Genomic DNA, 23,452 nt, shown 5'->3' with positions numbered 1-23,452 from the left:
AGCTCTATTTGAAAAGCACAGAGGACCTAAAAATCACAAACCATCACACACTCAGTCGTGTGAAAGGCAGTAGGACGGCAATATGCAGCCAGAACAAAAGAGCGAACTAATCAGCCCACAGATTAAGGAATGAAAATTGAGTTTGCAACAAAGGGAGCGCTGACGTCCAGGAAGGAGGCGAGAAGGTGAGAGCGGAGCCGAGCGGGCGATTCTGCACAACTCGGGGACATCAAGCCTTGAAACGGGAACAAAGAGCGCGCTCGGCGGAGGCGACGCCGTCGCCGCTCTCTGCCGAGGGCGCGCGGTGACGATGGGCCAAACGGGGGATTAGCCGCGCACCTGTTACCGTTCACCGCCGCCCTCCGCTCGCGCGGCGTTTACGCGGAGCTGAGACACACAGATATAGGTGAAACGCTCCTTTCTGGGTCACGCCCCCCCCCCCCCCCCCCACACACACACACACACACACACACACACAACCCCTCTAGTTGCAGGAAGAAAATAGCCAATATGGTTTTTCTGTGAAAATTTGGAGGGGTGGATGGGGGGAGGGCGGGGGAGGGCGGAGGTGGGGGAGAGATGTGCTGCTGCCAGATTAGACTACAGCCTGTGCCAAGGTTATAAACAGGCTGTTATCAGGCTTCCAAACAGAATAATCCTCCCTGTATCAGTGCCCAAACATATGGGGCCACACAAAGCAGCAGCAGCCCCTGACAGACACCCCCTTTTAATTACACAGAGGAGGGGGGCAGGACCTTTCTCCCGGTGCCTTTCCCCTCTTCTGCTTTACATTCGCTGCGTCTGGCTGTCGAGGAAATTTTTTTTACTCGAGAAAGCGAGGCTCGTCTCAGCGCACGTTGCTATTTCAGATACTGCAGATTAGAGCACAGGCGACTGGTAAATGAATCTATGGGTTTATTGGCCGTTATTTTTACAAGTCATTAACAGTCATTAACCGTTTAAGCCTTTATAAGCTGTTATATAAAGAATTTAAGTTTAAAGGACTATAAAAAATACCACACGCTTCTTTTTTTCTAAACCATCCTTTTGTTTACAATTGTTTGCTCCAACAGAACCGTCAGTCTCCTCCAGACGGGTCTCAACTGTTCAGGGACCAGCCTTCCATCTGAAAGAAATAAATTCCCCGATATTTTATATACTGCATACAGATTTTAAAGTCTTGTTCAATAAAGTTTAAATGTCACAGAGGTGTAATAACAGGGATCATATAAACGCTGGGCTTAGAAAGCTATGCAAAAATGGCGGCACCCCTTTCCACTCGTGCAGTAAAGTTTTATTTGGCTGAATCGGCCAATAAAAGTGGGCTTTGAAGGTTGTCAGTGGGGAGTAATTGGCGCGTTTTACAGGAGCGATCATATTTCTCTGAAGCGCTTTTTTCATAAAGCGTGAATGAGTCTTGACAGCGACACGAGGAGAATCTTCTTGTTAGGAATGCGACTTCTGCGCCAGCCGTGAGTCGTAACAGTTTGGGGGGGGGGGGGGAGGGGGGCTGAGAGCCCGAACATAAAACATCTGGAAAACCAATACACAGCAGGTAAACGACGGGGCGAGATGAATATGCGGCCCCGGCCGTCTTGCTGAAATCCCCCCCGCTTTTGAGGTCGCACATGAAAGATGGAGATACACAATAACAGTCCACGCGTTCGGCAGCAGCCGAGCCCGTTTCACACCCCCCCACCTCCGCACCCCCCACCCACCAGACGGCGGAAAGACTGCAGACCTTAATGACGTCCAATCTTCTCTGTCACGCCGGGCTGGAGGCTCACCGGGGCAAGAATCGACCGACAACTCAAAGTGCTGTTAACTGGTTCTGAGGAGTCCGCGCCGACGCACAAAACGCACCTTGGTTTCTGCGATGTCCTCTCCCGCCACGGATTCCCAGACGTTCGCCCACGACTGTGGTCTGAAGCTTGAAATGCCGGCTTCAAAATTAGATCTGAAGGCTATTTTGTTCCCGATAAAGACTTGTTTCATCATATCTACTGCACCAAGGCTCGTAAACACAGAGCGAAGATGATCAGCGCCTCAAAGGAAATAAAAGGAGGGATCTCTATTTTGCCATAGACAATTGCTTTGAGATGTGAAGGTCTTTTTGTCTACCTGCTTTTCAAACTATCTCCGTCTGAAGTCAACACTTCTTTTGATTAAACCTTGAGTTGTGAACTATAAAGTAAAGCGTTGCCTGTGCAGCTTGTAACACGTAAAGTTTAGAACTAACAGTGTGATCTCGTAAATGAATCAAAGTCGGGCATCACCTTGACGAAGCGAACCTTAAATCACCTTTAGATCCCGGCGGTTTTTAATCATTTTCATTACGTAACACCGGGCCGCGTGCGGAGCCCGACGCACGATTAAATAGCAGCGGAGAGGAAGTGGAGGGGTGTCGTTTTCCTCGTCGGCTCTCGGCTCCATTCCACAGCTGGAGAAGCTTTTCGGGAGAAGGAAATGTCTCAACGAAGGGGCCCAAAATCGCAATCGAACACCCTCGCGTCCGCGGGAACGGGCAGCGCGACACGACCAGCGCCCGCGCTGACAGCGTCGGCGTAAACGGACGGCGAGGCCCCTAATGATCTCCCCTCTGTTTCAGCGGACTGAGAAAAGCCATTACCTCCCGCCACATTACCCCGCCATCCCTCACACGGTGGATGGCTCCTCTCTCCCATGAGCACCTCGCGCCAGTCATGGCTGGCAGTGCTCACCTCCTTAACCCCCCCCCCCCCCCACGCACACACCTCCCCTCCTCCTCCTCCCGCTGAGACCCCCAGCTCTATACATCACATTTAACACTTTGACACTAACAGTCTATAATGTTTCTATTCTACAAAATCACTCTGCCAACTCCAGGATAGCGGAGCAGAGTCTGAGGAAAATAAATACTACTCTCAGCCGCTGGCAGTAAATTCTAAAAGAAAAAGAAAAGCACAAAAAGAGCCTCTTATACTCTCCTGGCATCTAAGAGGTCCTCAGGCTGCAGTGGAAGTGAGGGATAATTTCAATCGATACACATTACAGCTTCTCCTGACAGGAACAGCTCGCGCTTTACGTGGAGGACGGTCCGAGCCGCATAAAGAAGCCGTATAACCATATTTTCAGAGACACCAACACATCTTGCGAGCACTTTATAGCCGTATGAAAGGAACATTTCACAGCATTAAATTATTAAAATCAAAAAGTGGCATGAATAAATAAAACCACCCTGAATAAGTGATGTGACAAGACCGGCTTGATGCATGACCTTTGAAAGCGTCTCGATGTGTCAGCGGACGAGGAGCTTCAAGAAGGGGCCCCGGAACAAAAGGTGTGGATCAGTCGCGAGGAGAGTTTAAGAACGGCCGTAAATGAATCATGCCGAGGAAGATTAGCCTGCGACGAAAAGCAAAGGAGGCGCCGTAAACATAAAAAAGCGTCCACACCTCATTGCATTACAATTCCCTGCTTTTGTCTCTCTCTCTTTAATATAAGTGTTTACTTGGGCAAAATCCAATCATTTCATTCTCTCGCAGCGTATTTCATGTATATAAACAAACATTTGCCCGACCTCGCCGGAGTATTAGCTTTAATGTATCGTCAGCAAGCCTGGCTTTGAGAGGGCATTAATTTCAATTCACCGATTTAAACACTCCAGTTTGTCGCAATCCTTCATCGCAGTACGCCACCAAGTCAACACACACAATGGGCCTATTTTTCAATCTAATGGCAAGGCCTACTTGTCGTGAGTGTGTGTGTGTGTGTGTGTGTGTGTGTGTGTGTGTGTGTGTGTGTGTGTGTGTGTGTGTGTGTGTGTGTTGGGGGGGGGGGGGGGGGGTTGCTTTTGCCTTTGAACAAGCCGCTCAAAATGTAACCCCGCATTTCAAAATGAATTTGAATAATTAATTGAAAGTTAAAATAGACGTGAAGCCCAAGAATCGTGCTGGGGGGACGTGGGAGTGGAAATATATTTTTTTGCCCCGAGGCCAGAAGATCGCTCATCTTAGAAAGCTGGAAAATCCAGTCTTTGAGGATAGAGTGTGTAATCTCCAGTGAATCTAATGAAACAAAGTAAAAGATAACGCCACATTTCATCATATCGGAGACAGAGTGCTTCCTCTGGCTCGCCCTTGAGGTGGCAGGAATCCATAATCTGAGGAAATCAGTCTTTTTATGTAGTTGAGGTATCACGAGCCCCTGTTTGACCCGACTCTCAAGACAACTGATTTATGAGTGGATCCGAGACTTGAAGCCAAAACTCTTCACCTCTCCCTCGAACGGCTTCAAAAAAAAAAAAGAAAACACATTAGGACACCAGTGCAGGAAGCGGTTTAGATGAAATATGGCTCAGCATTTAATAGATTAGGCGTAAAAATAGTGAGGCGCCGAGCCACAGACGCCTGGATCTTACCATGGGTGTGTGTCTGATGACGGCCAACACGTTATTGTCGCATTTACAGCCTTGTTTACACTCCTACGTCCACGTCAGACATTTACTAAAGCCACCTCGCGCCCTGACGTCCGCCTGGCCCATTCCTGTGCAGTGGGCTTGTCTTTACTATTTAATTAAGCCACTACGGCCGTGACATTAATAATTGAGTGTGAGAGGAGACCCAGGGCAGCCACAGGCTCTGGCACATTGGGTTTCCTGGTGAGGAGTGTATTAAAAATGTGTGTGTTTATGTCCCCAGGGCGTCTGTCTTGGCTGCATAAAATTGAATTGGTTATATCTAATACATCATCCCCTAAGGGTGGCTGGGTGGGTGGGTGGGTGGGTGAGTGACTGGGGAGGAGCGGGCGGGGGGGCCGAGATGGTCGCATCCTGCCAGCAGGGAATGAGTCTAGTCCCCGAGATGCGGGGAGACGCATGAGGCCGTGACGTTAATGTCCCTCAGAATCAAATCGATGGCCGCCCGAGTCCTCGGCGCACATGGCCCACAGCGAGCAGCACAAGACAAGCCCAGAACCAGATTAGAACCCACTCGTTACCGCCGCCTTTGTTCGCGCCGCGGTGTCTGGTGGCCGCGTTCGGCGCGTCGGCGAGGACGGGTGGAGGATTTCTTATGAGGACGGATTACAAGCAGATACCGAAAAACGGGCGAGAGCAAAGCTTACGGCATTCATATAGATGCTAAGAGGATGAATGCTAGTGACAATGTGAGCGTCTGAATGTAGAAGCAGGGAAAACATCACTCATGATCCCTCCTTTCACAGACTCAGGGGCTGCCTGCAAATACACTCTCCCTCTCTCCCTTTCTCCACCTCTGCTCTTATCTGCCTCGCCCACCATCCCCCACCCCACCTCCACATCCAGCCAGCCTCCGTGGCTTCATCCGACGCTGCACCTCCAAGGCCTCCAGACTCGGGAGAAACGAGCATTTTAACACCACCATTAAGGTCAGGGCCTAAATTATTGATCCCCCACCTCTATCAGCATAACGGTCACGTAGCCAGTATCACAATCTAACCCGGCCGCCCTCGGCCAGCGCGCTGCAGCTCCCTCAATTAGAGAGAGATTCTCATTACAAAGAGAGACAGCGAGAGCGAGGGCGATCAAGGTAGAGGGAGGAAAAAGAGACAGAGGTCCATTTCATAAAGGGAATAAGGGGAGGGGGGGGGGTTAGCAGGCATTCTTTACACCCACCCTCCCTACCTCCCTCCCGCCCTCCGCCCCCTCCTTCCCATTGAAGTCTCCCATCATCTCCCCAGACAAGACCCAAAGATGACAGGTCTTATCCTCACCAAAATGCGAGCGATAAGGCAGCTGTAAAAGAATAATAAAAGAATAATGCATGGAGGATGAAAGAGGAAGGCAGACAGGGAGTGAGGCGCGCAGAGAGAGAGAGAGAGAGAGAGAGAGAGAGGCAGGCCAGGGAGGGGGCAGCAACATAAATAAAGATGCGGCACAGTTGGGCTGGATCTCCTAATGAATTCGGAAGGTACTGGATCAATAACATCAGCGCGCTGACGACACATCACAAATGCCAAAGGAGCTCGGCGCTCTGAGGCCGGCCTGGAAGAAAAACAGACATTTACCGCATGCTTCTGCTCCGAGAATGTGCCCCCCCCCCCCAAAAAAAAATAAAATGGCAGAAGGAATCAAAAAGCGTCTTTATGGATTGAGTGAAGCAGCACAGGGTGTTTCCACCAGCGAGGAGCATCAGGAGGCAGGAAGCAGCGCTGATGCTTGGTAATGGGGATGATTTCCACCTAGGAGATGGTGCGATAGTGGCCGCGCTATCTGCGCTATTAGTGATGCTGATGACAGATGGTTTCTTTGTCTCTATTTAGATTTATTTCCACAGCTGTCAGAGAAAAAAAACACACTGAGTACATCATTACCCAGAACAAATAGCCCGAGATGCGACAACCCCCTGACACGACAGGCAAAGCGGCCGAACGGAGCCTCGAACCGCGCCGGAGACGCGCGGGAGGAAAACGGGAGGAGACGTCTTCCAGGAGGAGATCAAAGCCGGAATTGACTTGGGTCTGTGAAAACGTGCCCTCTCTCCCCATTCGCTCATCCACAATCATGGCCTAATGGCATTCCATTAACATAATTGCCAACATAACTAGTGTTCCGTGTCTGAGAGCCATTCCCCAACTACACGGGGAAAAAAAAAACGAGAGATGAGAGGAGATGAAACTGAGCCAAACTGGGACCGTCCCCAAATATATATTGTGGGTGTTTCAGGCTGGATCCCCCCCCCCTTCCCCCCCTCCTCCTCACCCGCTTTTCAAAACTACAGCGCTTTGTGGAGACCCCCTGGGAAGGCTCTGGCATCTCAAGGAATGTGATGCGTTGTGTGTGTGTGTGTGTGTGTGTGTGTGTGTGTGTGTGTGTGTGTGTGTGTGTGTGTGTGTGTGTGTGTGTGTGCGCGCGCTTGTGAGGGCACATGTTTGTATGCAGCACAGATAGAGGGTGAAAGCACAGAGCTTCCTTCACATCTTGGTAGCTGCCTCAGCGTTCAAAGATTGGGCCCCGACGCACGCTTCACACCAAACACAACCTGCCAGGCGAAATGAAATTCCCATTATTTTTAATTAATCCCTAATTAAAATATATTACTCCACAGATTTCGCAAATCTCTCTTAATATGCAAATGTGGCCAATTCAAGGATATTTACATATCATTAATTAAGGCAGGCACATTCTCTTAGTCTAATGAGCTGTGGCCTGGGTCTGCCAAGGAAAACTAAACGCTGGGCTCAGAAGTGAGTAAGCACAGCCACGGGGGGATGCCGGCTCGCTGTTGAGTCAGGAGTATCAAGCATTAACGTCAGAGTGGAGCAGACAACAACTCCGCGAGGCCCACAGCAACATTCCAGCCCGAGACGCTTCCGAACCGCCGTGCAGCTCGTGAGCGGGCGGGACTTTTGTCCGGCCTTTTTGTTATCGGAGCGAGTGGGAATGTTGAAGTTTCTCATATCATATAGTGAGAATGCACTTCAAACAGGTGAGATTACATAATAATGTCAACAAGTGGCCACAATATTAGGTACATCCGTCTAATTCCAGCCAACACAGCAACTCTGTTATTAAATCTATGTTTAGAAGATTCTAATTCCTCTTCTTCTGAGTTGAAGCTGTCAGAGAGGTGATATGTCGGAGCCAGGTTTGGTTTGTTACTAGTGAAACGTCTGAATTCGTTTCCCACTCCTGCAGACTGATGACGGCATGTGTAGCAGCGTGAAAGCCCCCCGAGGGGGAATTCTTCCTTCAGCTACATCTTCAGTGCACCGCTGCATCAGTAGCATTTATTAACTGCAGTATCAGCCCCTAATCATTTAAGTGGATACGTGGAGTGCATCCAACCATTTTGCATAGTTGTTACACGGAGGCTTTTCATGAATATCGTGTTGTATTAGGTGATTTGAAAGCGAGCGAGGGAATGAGGCGGGGGGTGAGGTGTACCTTGCCCATCTCCATGTTCTCCTTCTTTCCCAGCTGCTCTAATTTGACACCTTGAGCTGTGGGGGCGGCGGGGCGGGGTGGGCAGGTAGGGTTAACTAGGTGGGGGAGCACAACGTCGCACTGGAATTCATTAAGAATAGCAACCCCTCTCTCCTCCCGATGTCCCTCCAACGCTAATGATATCAGAGGTTAGCGGAGAGATGCGAGGAGAGGAGCCAGAGGAAAAACACAAGTGCATTAAATTAGGAGTTTTTTATAACGATGTTTTCAGAGGAAGCAAAAATAAGGAAAAGTCAAGGGCACGACGTAAAAGCCCCAAATCTCACAGATTCGCCTTGTTTTTGTGCTGCAGTCCAAGTGTATTTCTGCATCCTTTTAACATTCACACAAAATGAAAGAGGTTTCAAAAACTGCCATTTTACCTCTGACAGTCCTAATGCACTATGATGACATACCAACAACCCACTGCAGACCTTCAAAAAACCCATTTACGCCACAGTTTGGAGGTTGGATGGAGTGCAATCAGACCTTTTTCAACATTGTGATTACCACTTACTGGCACAGTAATCTGTGGCTGGGGAATTGGCTGGCTAATGGCAGTTTCACATCAGCCATCTATAGGGACCTCGCAGACAGCCAAACTGGTAGGTGCACGATATTGAAATGGTCAGTGCCACCTGGGATGAAAGTCCTTTTAAAAAAAGCATTAAGAACTTTTTTTTTCTCCTCTGGAGGCAGTTGTGTGCGCACACGATGTGCAGCTTTATCTTGGCAGTGTCTTACAGCATCAGCCAGTTCCCGTTCCCTCGTAGCCACTGCGAGGATGAGGACTGAGTCGAGCGCTGCAGAAGCGTGATTGAGGGACAGGGGAAAAATATTTCCAAGCGGAGCTGAAGTCCCTGCTGAGACACTGTCCTGAGACCTTTCAAATGCTCGTTTCCATTTATCTAACAGTGACATTTTTCATGACATACTCTCTGGCAAACTATCCAAGTCATAAATCCAATTCAAGCCTATTACTGAAGAACTTTTAAAGCTATCCTTCATTAATGTTAATGGGGTTTTTTAGTGGAGGCCAATGGTGGTTAGGGCTACATGGCTGCCTTCCCAAGCTTGTTTAACAGGCTCCAGACAGAGATGGATGCTTCTTGCTGTCCGATAGGCTCCCTGAGCCATCTATCACCCAGAGGACCCACCCACAGAGCTGGCGTTCCATAACAAAGGGCAGGCAGGAAAGCTCCTGATTGACAGCTTTATGTGTGCGCTGGGCTAGTCAGACAGCGCGGCGAAGACACGCTATCTGTTTCTGGCCTCGGCGCTGGCCCGCTTTCCGAAAATGAGTTGTGAAGAACAGAACAAAATAATGAGTGAGCGGGGGAATCAATCAATATGCCGACACATGAGATAAATGAGAGAATCAAACGCAAAAAAACATCCCTAATGCTGCTGAGTAGGTACAAAACTAATCAGGCAAATGAAGCTGCCCGGACAACGTAAACTGTGAATGGAGAGCGGCGTAGAGGCATAAACAGTTGTTATCATAACGATTATTACCCTTACACCTCCAGACTCACTAATTAGCACAATAAATAGCCATATTTGAAAATATATGGCTGGAGCACGCAATAAACGCCACTGCAACATGTAAATACAGACAGTGCACACGCTAAGGCACAAATAAACAGATAACACACTGACTCTGCAGTCACTGCACTCCGGCTTAAAACCATTAAAATCTATAATAATATAAAACATGCATAAGCATAAACTGCTTTGCTGCTGTAATCGTTTTACGAAAGGCCACAGCTCCTCTCAGGGCTGTATATATTCTTGAAATGCAGACAAAAAGGGAGCGAGAGAGAAAGCAAAGGGGGGGGGTTCAGAAGAGACACACTAAATTTGGACAGTAAGTAGTATCACCCCGTCGGCGCGGTACACCGCACATTCGCAACGCCCCATTTAACCGCACACGGCGCTTCCCTCTACTGCCTTCATTTGCATACTTCAGCGGGGCCCTGACGGATGAAGACGGATGGGGCGAAATCAGCCTCACTGAAACAACTGTTTTATCAAGGTTAAACTATCCAAGAAGCTCTTAACCCCCGCGCCTTTATCACACCGCAGCTCCCCCAATATCTATCTATCAATATGATCTTATCGGCAGGGAGAGGGGCGAAGACGCTCTTCATAAACTCAAGTAATAGGAACATAAAGGAATTTTATGTGTCTTGGGGAGGAGACTGCTAAACATGGTGCTGAAGGACATGTCCCATAAAAACAGGCTGCAACATGGTGCCAGCGAGCCGAGTAAAATAGAATGAAAGAAGAGGGCCCGCTTGGCACGGGGTCGTCGGTTCAGATCCCACGGACGACCGGCGGAGGCGAGAGAGGGGAAACGCTGAAGTGAGGCTCGGGGTGAACTCGAACGCGGCGCCGACGCGCACTCTGAAGGTGCCTTCAGGGTACGAGCAACAGGGTCTGTTAAAGCGCCGCGCGTGCTAAGAGGAAGATAAAGATGCGCTTGAGGAGCAAGAGGCTCATGCAGTCAAAAATAAAATACTTCTATATGTGATACATAGACATAAACACGCACACGTGCGCTATATAAGCTTCATCCGGGGGGGGGGGGGTCTCCATAAACAACAATCGGTTTGCAGCAACGCATAAGATCACAGATGAACGTGACAATAATAAACAACAGGAGCAGCGACGGGGCCTCCTGCGTTTTCCTTTCATCTCGGAGAAGACGTTTCTGCTCGTTTGTCCATATTAAATTATGCAAATGACAAGAGCTAACAACAGCACCTCACAACCTGAGCAACTGCAACACACACACACACACACACACACACACACACAGTAAGAGCTGCATGTGAAATCTATATGCAAGTGTAATTTATTATTTAGCATTTTGCAATTAGAAATGTTACCACTTGTTCATCTGTCCAACAATTCACTCACAGTTTTACAGTGAAACACAGAGATCTAAGATCTAACAAACTACAAGTTCCTGATATCACACGTTTATGCACGTAAGTCCACATATATGCATCAATTCTCAGCGCAAATCACCTCCCAACTTTGTATTTTTGAAGGGTAAAAACTCTGTTAGAAGTGGCTTGGTAATAAATGGAGAGAAGTATATAATTTGCTGATTATGCTCAAGTAGAAAAAGGAAAATGACAGCAATTAACATAATTTCAGTGGGAGTTAACTGTCCAGAACTAACACCGCCAAAGGCAAGCTGGCAGACAGAAGGCGCAGAGGAAGCCCACGACTCCCTCTCTGGGCCGGGACGTGGGTATCTACAGTACAGGGACCCAGCGACCAGGCTTCGCTCCGCTATCAATCCTGATCCTGTTGCTGTGAAAACACATATTGTACTTCGTTAGGCACATTTTAGGATTGAGCCTAAAAGTGTTGCGCTTCCTGACACACTTTCCGATTAATGAGCATCGTGATGGAACGCGCGATAATGTAAAATGGCTCCGGTTTTAATTTCATGAAAATAAGCTGAATCGCTGCAGCCTAATGGTGTTTGTCATGTTTATTGATACTAAAGTAAGTGTTCTGACTGAGATGATAGTTTGTGTGTATATCAGGGAGCCATGCAAGCGAAGCGGTTCCTTTTTTTTTTTTTTTTTTGTCTCCAAGAGCCAACTCTCCTCTTAGCAGCCAATTTAATCGCCCTTACAGAATCTGGCTCTGGGAGATAGTCCGACCGCTGTTGGGAAGCCAGGTTAAACGCTGACCTATGCTAACACTCGGCCCACTGTGTTAAACGCTACCTGCGGTGTCACATCTGCCCCGGGAAGTGATCCAAAGCTGCAGCACCCCGCGCCTCCGCGGGCCCCGCGGAATTAGCAGCGAGCGATCCCGAGAGGCCGCCTGCCTGTTTGTGCTCCCCCAACACACACTCTGACACAAGCGCAGGAATAGCAGCGACGACACACCACACTGAAGACTGCCAGCGTGAGGCTGTTTGATTTTGCAGCCACAAAAACAACTCTTTGTGCGGCTAAATTTATCATCGCTCTCCGCCTCAGTATGTGTGTCTTTCTCTACACGTTTTTTTTTTTTTCTGTGTGTGTTCGTTTTCGTGTGTGTGTGTGTGCATTGTTCTTTGTGCCTTTTCCTTCCAGTGAAGGTGCCGAGGTTACCAAGGCTCATCTGTGGCCCCTTTGTCTCTCACGGCAACGGCGAGGTTTATTAACATAAATTAGAATAGCTCACAGAGAGAGTACCTTGTCGCTGTGCGTTACCCACGGCAACCTCTCCACCGCGCTCAATCCACCTGAGTTTGTGCATGTGTTTGTGTGTGAAATAAAAAAAGGGAGAACGAGAGCGAGAGAGAGAGAGAGAGAGAGAGCGCACTCCTCTGCATCTAAATGTGAAACTACTCTGAAACGAGGGAGACACATCCACACCCATCTCTCCCCTGTCCTGATTAAAATAAATGGTGCTATCTGCACTGCATGACTCACTACACCATGGCATTACTATCAGTAATTGAAACATCCAATCACTACTGAGGCATCAGCCTCACTGCTCTTTTCCATCTGACTGCGTGGCACCTGACTGAACATCCCACTTTATGGGAAGTAATACAGGATATTTCCACAAGTTTTTGCAGGGGAAACGCTGAAATACTGCATCAACACGGGTGCAATTCCTCTACTTCGTGCATGACTAGGTCTCAAATTGCACCTGTGTGAACAGCATGTAGAGAGACGTGTGTGTGTGTGTGTGTGTGTGTGGTCCCCTGAAGAATCTGAGCACATTTCCACGGAGAGTCGGGCGGCCTCATTGATTGGTGTTGATTCCATCTGGGCAGCGAGCGGCGACTGACAGTGGATCTAAGCCGCAGCGAAAGGCAACCATTAATCTTGGTCCTGTTTAAGCAGCATGTATTAATTTATGTCATTTTTACTAAGTCAGCCAGGGAAGAGCGTTTGCCATTTCATGTTTGACTGTTCGCTGAAGTCGGGGTGGGGGTGGGGGTGGGCTTCCTTTGTACAACCCCAGCACGCTGCCAACATGCCACTTACCGGCGGGGTGCCAGAGAAATGAGATCCCACACCTCAAATTAAAGGTTATCAACCACCTCCATCAATGTGCCCGAGAAAGTCTGAAGTATAAGTTTCCACGTTTGTGAAAAAACACCTGAGTGAGACAGAAGGGAAACGGTGACGTGTAATCAAACGGATTTAACGCCGCGGAGAATGAAAAGCTAAACAGGATAATTCAGCGGCGGCTGAAGGACCAGTAATAGGATCTGCAGGTGTTTCAGCGCCCAACGAGATGAGGACATACGCGTCCACCACAACTACTGCGTGAGGCAATTCCACAGGCCTGTGGAGAATCCAATCAAATCCAAACAGCACCAATAAGAAAAACAATGGCTGAGGCAATTGCAACTGCAATAATGTCACCAGAGCTGTTTGTAGACACTAAAAACTGCTCCAGAGACAAACATCTGATAAAAAAGAAACTCCACTCCGCCATGGAGCAAATTTCCTCTCTAAAGCAATTTTATATTCGATAAGTGGGAAGGCATTCTTAACGTAATGGATCTGAATATGATCTCTGTCAGAAAACTAAGAACACAGCCTCGTGTAAAAGCCCAGTGTGCAGAATGGCCTCTGCTGCTGCATCAGATAACTAAATTGAAAAGTGCAGGAAACAAACTATAGATAGAGACCCGGTGCATTCATATTCCGTTTGAATAGGTTAACTGATACGTCTCCACTTCGCACTGTTTCCATACAGCAATACGTGTGTGTGGGGGGGGGGGGGGGGGGTAAAATCTGACTGTTTGTTAAGGTCAAATCTAAACAAACAAACAAACAAACAAACAAACAAACAAACACACCTAGCAACGCGCACACAACGCTCCCTCACCATACGTCCGTACACAGAATATGACCACTCCACAGCCAGATCTGTTATCACGGCTAATTACTACTCCCACCTCACATATACAGGGCTGTAATTAGCCTCTTAAAACATGATTAACACGTCTCAATTAAGCCAGTCAACATTTGCATAATAAATTAGCTGTCCTAATTGCCAGCGAGTTTCTATCGGGGACACGCAACAGCACAACTCCTCGCTGTTGCTTCTGAAGCGTCCGAATGCAGAGGAGCAGTGAGCGGATAAAAATGAATTCAGGCTGTTTATGTGAGATATAAATCCTTTAAAAAGCAAAAGGTGAACCAACACTCAGCACATCCGTGTTCAGACTACTTAAAATATATCTGCCGTTTATTATTATTCACTTACAGCATTTCTGGTAAGTGGAGGAATAGTTTCCCATAACCTCGCAAATCAAGCCCCGGCAACGTTACCTCAGAAAAACTTCACACTCGTTCTGAGGTTATTTATTTGAAGTTATTTATGAGAGAACAGACAGAGTTCTGTTCAGCCTTATTTCTGTGGAAACTAAAACATGGGGGATAAACTGCTGCTTCGGCACTTCCAAGCCGGGGACAGATATACAGTCTCCCGGCTAGCGCGGGGAAACCAAGGACATAGCCATTAGTTTCAGGACAGCGCCACATTGGAGACTAATGCCTCCATCTGTCACTGGAGATGAGAGGAGGGTAACAAAGAGAGGCAACACTAACCCCTGAACTCATCATGGACAGCCACGTCAATTAAGAACCAAAAAACAGCGGCACTGGCAGCCAGACTCAGGTGCCTCCTCCATCACGTGCTCCGACCGCGACGCTAACGTTTGAGAGAGCGCCGATCGACGCCTCGGCGAATTGAAAAGTGTGCACGCGTGTAATTAGCAGAGCGGGCTGCGGCTAGCGGGACCCACGGATTCAGCAGGTCTCCAGCTTTGATAAGTTCAAGTGGCGTTATGCATTATCCGTCTGATCACATTAGTCATGCAGGAGCTCTCCATCTGACCCGAGCCTGCATGGGGGTAATGCCAGGCTGCTGACACCGAGCGGCCTGACGAAACGGTCCAAGGCCCGAGAGAGAGAGAGAGAGAGAGAGAGAGAGAGAGACAGAGAGAGAGAGCGAAAGAGAGAGAGAGAGAGAGAGAGAGAGAGAGAGAGAGAGAAAGAGAGAGAGAGAGAGAGAGCGAGAGAGAGAGAGAGAGAGAGAGAGAAAGAGAGAGAGAAAGAGAGAGAGAAAGAGAGAGAGAGAGAGAGAGAGAGCGAGAGAGAGAGAGAGAGGGAGAGAGAGAGGGCCTGAAATCTGACACCCAGAACCACGGCCTCGGTGTCTGGCTTCTCTTACTCAGTCAACCTGTACGTGCCAGCTTCCTTCGTTGCAATGGTTCCACACAAACAAAGCAGCCGTCCAACGCTCCTCGCAGGACGTGAGCGGGCTCCAGGAAAGTCGAGCGCTCTCAGGAGCTGTGAAAACAATCACGCCGGCCTAAAACAGAAGCGGCGGACGGGGCCGAGCGCCCCGGGTAAACACGGCGCCGCCGGCCAACGGCGGTAACACAAGCCTCCGCGGCCGCTCCGCCGCGGGCCAGCGAGCAGAACCCGAGCCTGTTTAAGCACGCTAGGCGCGACCCGGGCCCGACCCCGGCACCAACACGCGGGGAGCGGTGCCCGACGGGCCCGAGAGGGCGGGGGCGGCGGCCAGCGCCCACGGGTCGTCGTCCCGACGCGCAAGCTAGCAGCCGCGCGCAACCTGTGCCACACGACCCCGACAACCGCTTCCAGTCTGAGCCGCGGCGCTCGTCCTCCCCTGAAAAGACACTCGCGGAGACGCTGGCTCTTTCTAAAGAATATAAAAAAGACCTGACAAATTACAGGCTGCACCCGCGTATACACTGCACTCAGCACATTTGGCTGTAAATGCCATGGTGAAGGTTTGAGTCATTTTCTCTGTCACTGCAGTGAAAAGGATTTTCGTTTTCGTCTGCACAAAACCTCGGATGGGCGACGACGAGCCACAGCTCAGCCCTTCAAGCGCAGACAGGGAGGACGCAGGCAGCCATTAGGACGCAGGGCTCCCTCCAACTCTGGGCTCGGCTCCACTTTTCAACTCCTCTGCCTGTCGAGGCTCAACGCTCGGCTCAGGCGAGCGTGGGGTTTTTAAGAGTCGTTTTCCAGTCGCACTGATTTAATACGTTCAGATATAAACGATGATGAAATATGTTCATTTCCAAACTTGGTCCTGAACGGCGGTGGGGGGGGGGGGAGCCAGGAAAAGGCTCTCAGAAGAGAGCCTGTCGTCAGAAGCCCTGCGAAAGCTCGGTTGCCAAGAACGGTGGGAAGAGGGGGGGGGGGGGGGGGGGGAGCCAGGAAAAGGTCCAAGTCACTTTGTTCTTCTTTTTGGAAACGAACTCTGGTTGAACCCGGGGAGACGCCAGACAGTTTACAAAGAGCCAGGCATTACTCTCTCACTTTTCCAAGCCTTCGCAATTTAGAAAGAGGCCCCCGAAACCGACGGCGAGCTTCCTCTGCACAGGCCGCGCTTCATAACCTTTACAAATCTGACGAAAAACCCCGGCGCGTCAAGTGTGGGAGACCCCGGTCCAGATTCTGACTCATGCGAATGAAATGTTGGTGAAAATCATAAATTGGGTAGGAAAAAAAAGGCGACGTGGCCTCCTGTGTTTATTTTCAGCTGTCTGCATTGCTGACGAGGACCTCTCAATAATCCGAATGATAATTCACGCGCTCCTCTTCGCGACTTTGACCCGGTTTCCAACATAAACAGAGAAACCCTCTGATCTGCTGTAAGAGGTCACTTAGCACACACACACACACACACACACACACACGCACACACACACACACACACAGGGGCGAGAGGGAGCCCAACCGGAGAAAAGGCCCAAATGTCGGCACCAGAACACTCGTCTCCAGCCAGAACTGTGTCACGGATGGTGTTTAAAATATGCCCCGTGCACTAAAATGGATGAATGTCAACATGGGCATAACTGGTCCGATTCAATGAAATTAAAAAGCAAGTAAAAGAGAGAGGTGATGGGAAGGAGCGAGAGGCGCCGTGAAGCAGGAACCCACCTGTTTTCTCCTTTATTTCACATAAGACGTTGAAGAGAGCCGGTTTCATTCTGTGGCAGTTCAGTGCATGTTTCCTAAAAGAGAACAGGACACCACTGCTCAGATCACACATTCAAACAAGTGGCGACAACTTAAATTCCCGAACGATCACCGTGAATATGCAGCGTCTTCCCACGTCCCACCGCGCCGACTGCTCTGGGGGGGGGGGGCGAGTATTTTAAGGATGCGTTCAGGGGCCAATGCGAAGCAGCAAAAAGGGCTAATTACAATAAAATGGAATCGTGTGATTTGAACGTTTGCTGTTCCGTCTTGTAATTAGCAGCACCGCGCGAGAGTCTGCGTGCACGACTGTAAAATATGCAACAGAATCCACCCAGACAGCCACAGCTGCACGGTGCCTCAAACGCATCTTAAATTATACTTCGGGTTATTATTAACTGTGCCATTTGTCAGAAGTGAAGCAGGGGGGGGGGGTGCAACACGTTATTACGGCGGGATTACAGCGTAAGCTTCTTTGTAACGAGGTGGGAGAGTGTGAGCGGGGCTGAGGTGCCAACTGCCCCGCACTTCACCCGCGGACCTCGCGCTCGTCTCCGTCTCCCGCAACCGAGCGGGGCCGATTAGATTGGCGGCGGAAAAGTTGATTCGCGCAATAAAAACGCGATTCGTGACAAGTTTCGGGTGGGTTTCCGGGCGTGCGCGCCAGCCACGGCACTCCGGTGGGCGCAATTGCTGGACCACAATGTTATTACCGCCACTCTCCATCCGCGACGCCGCCGCCGCCGCCGCTTAATATTCCCTGCGCCCGATTAACGAACCAAGTGTTTGCGGTTTGCCGAGCCTCACCTCGCCTGCGCTTCATCTAAGCTTTGGTCTGTGATGGTCATGATTTGCTGTAATATGTCTCCGATGTCCTGCTTCCTCCCCTCTCCGTCCGTCCCCGCCGTGCCGTCCTGCATATGCTGCGCCAGGCCGGGGTGTCCGGCCATGCCTACCCCGTGGGAGTGCATCAAGCGAGGCTGCTCGTCCATCCTCGACCACGGCCCCTGCTGCCTCGCCTCCAACTTTTCAATTTTAATATCAAGACGGGGGGAAGGAAGGGGAAAATATCCTCGGAAATTCCTCCGGATTCCTCTGCGTCTCTCTCAGAGCCGACACTCCTCCTTTTTTCCTCGGTAAGCTTTTCTGGATTTGGGAGGAGGGAGACTGACAAACCCTCTCTCGGTCTCGCTCCCAGCTGGTTTAGGTGAAATCTGATCTGAATCGCCGCTTTTGGCCGTGGCCACTCCTGCGCCGCTACTGTAGGAAAGAAAAAAAAAAAAAGCAGGATTGAACATTAACGGCTCCTAATCTGATTAAAAGTGCAGCGCGTCGGGCTCGTGTAATGAAACCTGCGATGCGCTCGACAGCTCGATGCGCCAAAACGCGCGTACGAGCCCCCAAGTTGCCCGTGAAGGTTTTGGGTACAAAGTAGAGCGGCAACTGTTATTGTTTCGCTTATGTCTGGTAACTGACTCATAATCAGAGTATGGATGGAAATGCCCACGCCCCTCGAGCCACGATTGGAGAAGAAGCGCGCAAGTCCCACCTCGGTCCTCTCCGAAACGTCAATCATCCTGCACGGGAAGGTGGGACACTGTAATAAACATAAAGAGATGTGACCGGGCCGGGTGGCAATACAGTGATGGATAGAGAGTGAATATGTAGCCTAATAAATAATTGTGAGTGGCAGTGGAGCTCTGACCTAACAGGGCAGCGCGATGGTGCTTGGAACAGACACTCTGTCATCCACACTATATATTTCCCCGCTGAATATTTACATCCATGTAATCAGTCACAGGAACGATAAATCAACATGAATTTACTAGAACGCGCAGCAGTTTGCGGGCAGCGTTTTTTTTTTACAAGCCCTATTGTAACAGCTGTCCATTAAACAGCATGATCTATTTTTAATTCCCCAACAGGTCGACGGGTTTTAACGGCAGTTCAATGGTTAAAGGTAAATCTACTCCGTTTTTACAAATCAACAAATCAAAGTCCCAGATACTGCAATCATGAAAATTATACATATGGATAGATATAGTATATACTGTGTGTGTGTGTGTGTGTCGCTGTAGATTAAAGCGTTCGCTAAACGGCTAAATCCAATGTTTTACTAAATACAAGCCAATAAAGACTCTATTGATCCCTGGTGTGAAACCCACAGGCCACCCAGCAGTAAACAAAGTTATTGCAAATATTAGATTGAAAACTGGGGATAAGGTAGACAGGGACAGTAACTGTGTGATGAGGCTCACTCTAATCCAGTAACACACAGCATTCAATAGTATGAAATCAGTTACTCTGCAGTGTCCAGCAGGATTAATATATATACATAGAAATTAAATATGTATATGTTGGGACACTCTTTTCTACAAAAGCCCAAATGAGTGATCAAATAATCAAAAAATTGACATGCAAAATAATCAATTCTGAACATAATTGTTTGGTACAACCCTAATTGCTTTAATCACTTAATCATCTCCCATGAAAGGTCGCTTTAACAGATCAATATGTATGGGTATATCGGAGTTCTGTGCTTAGGAACCTGGTCTGTGCTAAACCCAAACGCTTCCGTCCTTTCTTCTGCCGGCCGGACAGAAATCGATCAGTCAGTTTTCTCATTACGTGCTGAATAGGGAGCTAGGGCGGTAATTGTCACAAGGGGCAGGGTGAGGTTGAGGGTAGTGGTGGTGATAATGTCTGACACTCAGGTGCTGCAAGACTGCACAGCAGCACTCTGGGATGGAAGTCCGCAGTCCAGAGCGGCCATTGTGCCGCGCTTCCTCTCTGTTTAACGGGGTCATAATGACGGGGGATTATCCTCCTGTCGCAGACCCGCCCGCGACGCTGTGCAGCCGTGAGCGGCCTGTCTGCTGCTCGCACCTCGTCGGACATGACGCGCATCGGCCCGTTTCACCCATCTCCTAAACAGCCACTGTAAAATCTCGCCATCTCCACCTCCCGCGCGCTCGTCTCCTCAAATCAAGGCTCTCTTGATTAGTGTAAAATATGACCTACAGTAAAGAGCTGGTCGCGTTTTTAAATTCAAATGTCTTCCATTGTAAACCAATGGACAGAAATGACCTTATTGCTCGGATGCTTCCGGGGAAGTAAACTATGAATAGAATAAATAAGACCTTGTTTGCGGCTCTGATTGCCGCGTTTCAGAAAAAGCAGCAGTCGCAGCCTTAATGAAAGGGAAAAAAACATCTGACATTGCATATTTTTCCTCCATTAAAGCCGAATGTGTTGTTGCAGCATTAATAACCCCCGCGAAAAAAAAAAAAAAAGAATGAGTGGGATTTGATTATAATTGCAAATGAATCTGTAAAAATATTCTTATAAATAGTCGATGTTTTTCCTCCAGAAGTTGCAGAGTTGTTTTCCACAGACTGAAAATGTTAATGCCAAGCATGTTATTATTCCCAACAGGAAGGAGAACTAGTTGGATTTGTTGAGTTGTGTTTACTATCCTCCAGTGAGGCTGCGCTGACAACTATGGAGGGAGACAGAGTTTACAGAAGATAATGAAACATTTGTGCCTGAAGGACCATCATTTTGACTTAAATTCTTCACATGAACCATAAAACTTAAAGGACGCAGCGTTGGGCTAAATGACGGGGTCTAAATTAAAGTCCTAAAGTCCAAACAACACCAGCATTAATATTTTAAGCTTCACAAAGAACTTGTGTGGACTCTCCAGCACATGTGCTTCTATCTGCACCAGGGTCAAACAAATCCACCCATGGAGAGCTGTGGGTCAGAGCGGGGTGCGTTATGTATGAGCCGAGAACACACCGGGGGAGAAGGCAGCAACTGCATGGCACATCTCTCCAGGAAGTAACCTTGATGAAAAATTCAGTTGTTTGCAGCTCCTGGCGTCCCTCAGGCATGAATAAAGTGAGGCCCAGGCAGAGAGAAAAGACCCGGGTTCAGCCGGAAACTCCTCGCAGACCCGGCGCTGAGGAACACACACACACACACACACACACACACACACACACACACACACACACACACGGGCCGGCGTTGGGAGATGGGCACAAATTAAACTTTAATCACGCCTCAAATAGATTAAGCGACAGCAGCCGAGTCAGCGTTTCCGAACCTTGGCTCTGCCTCAGTTGACCGTTCTCCCTAGAACTCCGGCTAAATTAAATACCCACAAGTCCCGGCGCCTTTTGTGCCGCCGATTAACTTTTAGGCAAACTTGCTTGTAAAAAAAAAAACAAAAAAAAAAACAGCTGAGGCGAAAAATAAATAAGTTTAGTTAACGTGTGAGAGACATATTTTTAAAAACAGCTGTTCTTCTATACAGATAAATGGACCCAAAGAGCCTCAACTGAGTAGTTAGTACTGTATATTTAAAACAATGTAACTTTAAGAACTTACTAAAACCGGACTCCAGGCTTTTAATAGTTTTTGTTTTTACGTCTTAAAAAAAATTCAGGGTTCAAAGACAGGCTCGTTAGCGCAGAGTTTCATTGTGAGGTGGAGTAAACAGGCTCCTGACTCCATCCCTGCAGGATTTGCCTGAACCGTGTAGCTAATGATGGTCTTCAGCGCCGAGGAGCTGCATGTGTCTGTGCAGCCGGGGCCGGGTCAGGGTGAAGGATGACTGATATGAAGGGGTTGACCTGTCACATAGCATTTGACTTACCATCCTTGGAACAGGATGAAAGGGGAACCAAATGTCAAGCGATACAAGTGACGCATCCTCGCGCGCCGCACACACACGGATGGGGAGATGAATGTTTTAGAATAAAAACCTCAAACCCACCAGCCATTCTGCGGATGGCACGGGGAAAAAAAAAATAGTAAGCTTATCATTTCCATGAAAATAATAGTCACCGGTGGCGCCGACGGTGTGTGTCAGCCACAGGATTTCCATGCCCTTTTCCGTGAGTGTGTCTGTTCTTGCTGTAGGGCCCCTGTAAGCCCTTAGACCTCTTGGCAAAGCGTGGGCCGTGCCTGGTGGGGGGAGATGTGACGGATGCCGGAGCCTCTGTGCCCGCTAGCGGCTCTGTGAATTTTCCCAGACTCATTTGCATTCATAAAGAGCCTACTCCTTGTCACAGAGTGTTTTCTTTTTTAGTCTGCCTCTCTCCCCCCCCCCCCCTCGCTTAAAAAAAAAAAAAAAAAAAAAAAAAAAAATCCCGCGCGACTCCTGGTGGGAGTGCGCCGGGAAAAATCTGACTGTCAAAGACGACAAGACGAATGAATCCCTGTGTCAGACGTGTGTGGCTCCGACGCTGACAGATGGAGAAGAGCTGTCCCTCCGTCTATCGGCAGGCTTCATTTTGGTATAAATAAATATGAATCTCACCCCCTCCCATAATTACAAGTGTTGTTTTATTTGACAGCTCTCTGTTTGCTGATGGAAGTGCGTCCACTCATGTGCGCGTCCTACAGCAGCGGGTGTCGGCGCTGACCAGGTGACAGCTTGATTTAATCCCACACAGGCACGACTGCGGTCCCCGGTCCCGGCGTCGGCTCCTCGCAGCCCGCTGACGACGCGCTGACGTGCACCTGGAACAGCAGGTGGATGCAAAAACGCAATTAAATGCAATTAATTTCCACGTCCTCCCTTCTCCGCGCACATCTGTGCCGCCGTTGAGGACTCCTCGTCGCTGCTGCTGCTGCTGCTCGGCACGGTGACCTCCTGTGGAAGAAGGGCAGGGACGTCGCCAGGGACCCCGGGGCCCCTGAAGGAACATCACTCCACGGCTCGGCGTCTTTAATAGATGAATCTTAGTGTATTTCCAGCTGTGGTTCCCCGAAGTCATCATCATCCTTCACATCATTAGCAGCAAGCAGCCAAGATGTGTGCAAATAAAGGGAAAAACTCCCAATCAGGGAGCTGTGAGATGATTTGTTGTGTTGTCGCCTAATGTTCGTGTCGCTTTAACACCTGGCCTGATGTGGCAGATGTTTCTATACAAAGCACCTTAGAAAAGAGCCTCTGATGTACACAAAGGTTGGGGCGAGGGCAAAATCATCCAGGAATTAGCCCAAAAACATGAAGTAACAGTCACCTTTTGTGAGTTTTTGTGTTTCTAGCGACTTGATTAACACGAGTCCAGCCGTCGCTGTCCGTGTTGGGTCTTTAACAGCTTCCAGCTGCCAAATGCTGCCCGTGTCCGCCAGCTTCTTGTCAGTGGTCGACTACACCGATCAAAGGAGTAAAGGACATACAGTATCTGCTGTAATAGCTTCCATTATCACGAGATACAAGAATGTCAAGGCTTCTTTAACGGGAACCTGTTGGCCTGGTACCACACGGGGCCCTGACCCAGTCGATTCCTCCTCATTTCTCTCCTAATGCTCACAAAACCCAGATGATTGCAGTGAACGCGGACGTATAATGAATATGAGCTGAGCTCATCTTGACCTGTCTCATTCAGACACAGGTTGTATTACACAGATTCAAACTGAAACTCATTCGTGATGCTATTAAAGGCCTTTGGATTTGCCAAAGGAATTACGGACGGTTGCACAAATAAACAAC

At 49.0% G+C, this 23,452-nt stretch overlaps 1 protein-coding gene across 5 annotated transcripts in view; it reads right to left on the bottom strand.

Moving 5' to 3' along the window:
* Positions 1-23,452, bottom strand: part of pbx1a (pre-B-cell leukemia homeobox 1a) — a 55,605-nt gene that overhangs the window by 18,392 nt on the left and 13,761 nt on the right. Inside the window, exons 1-3 of one of the 5 annotated variants that reach the window (XM_055503895.1) lie at positions 20,743-20,905; positions 17,749-18,201; positions 16,903-16,976 (exon numbers count right to left, since the gene is read on the bottom strand). In XM_055503895.1, coding sequence (XP_055359870.1) covers positions 16,903-16,976; positions 17,749-17,933 — 259 coding nt within the window. In that variant the 5' untranslated portion in view covers positions 17,934-18,201; positions 20,743-20,905. Of the gene's footprint in view, positions 1-15,154; positions 15,173-16,902; positions 16,977-17,748; positions 18,516-20,742; positions 20,906-23,452 lie in introns of those variants that run through there. The other 4 variants (XM_055503896.1, XM_029132315.3, XM_041068056.2 and 1 more) reach the window with 4 other exon arrangements.

This window comes from Betta splendens, chromosome 17 (assembly GCF_900634795.4).
Source record: "Betta splendens chromosome 17, fBetSpl5.4, whole genome shotgun sequence".
NCBI lineage: Eukaryota > Metazoa > Chordata > Actinopteri > Anabantiformes > Osphronemidae > Betta > Betta splendens.
Note: the sequence above shows the minus strand (reverse complement) of the source record. Positions and strands in the feature narration are given on the sequence as shown.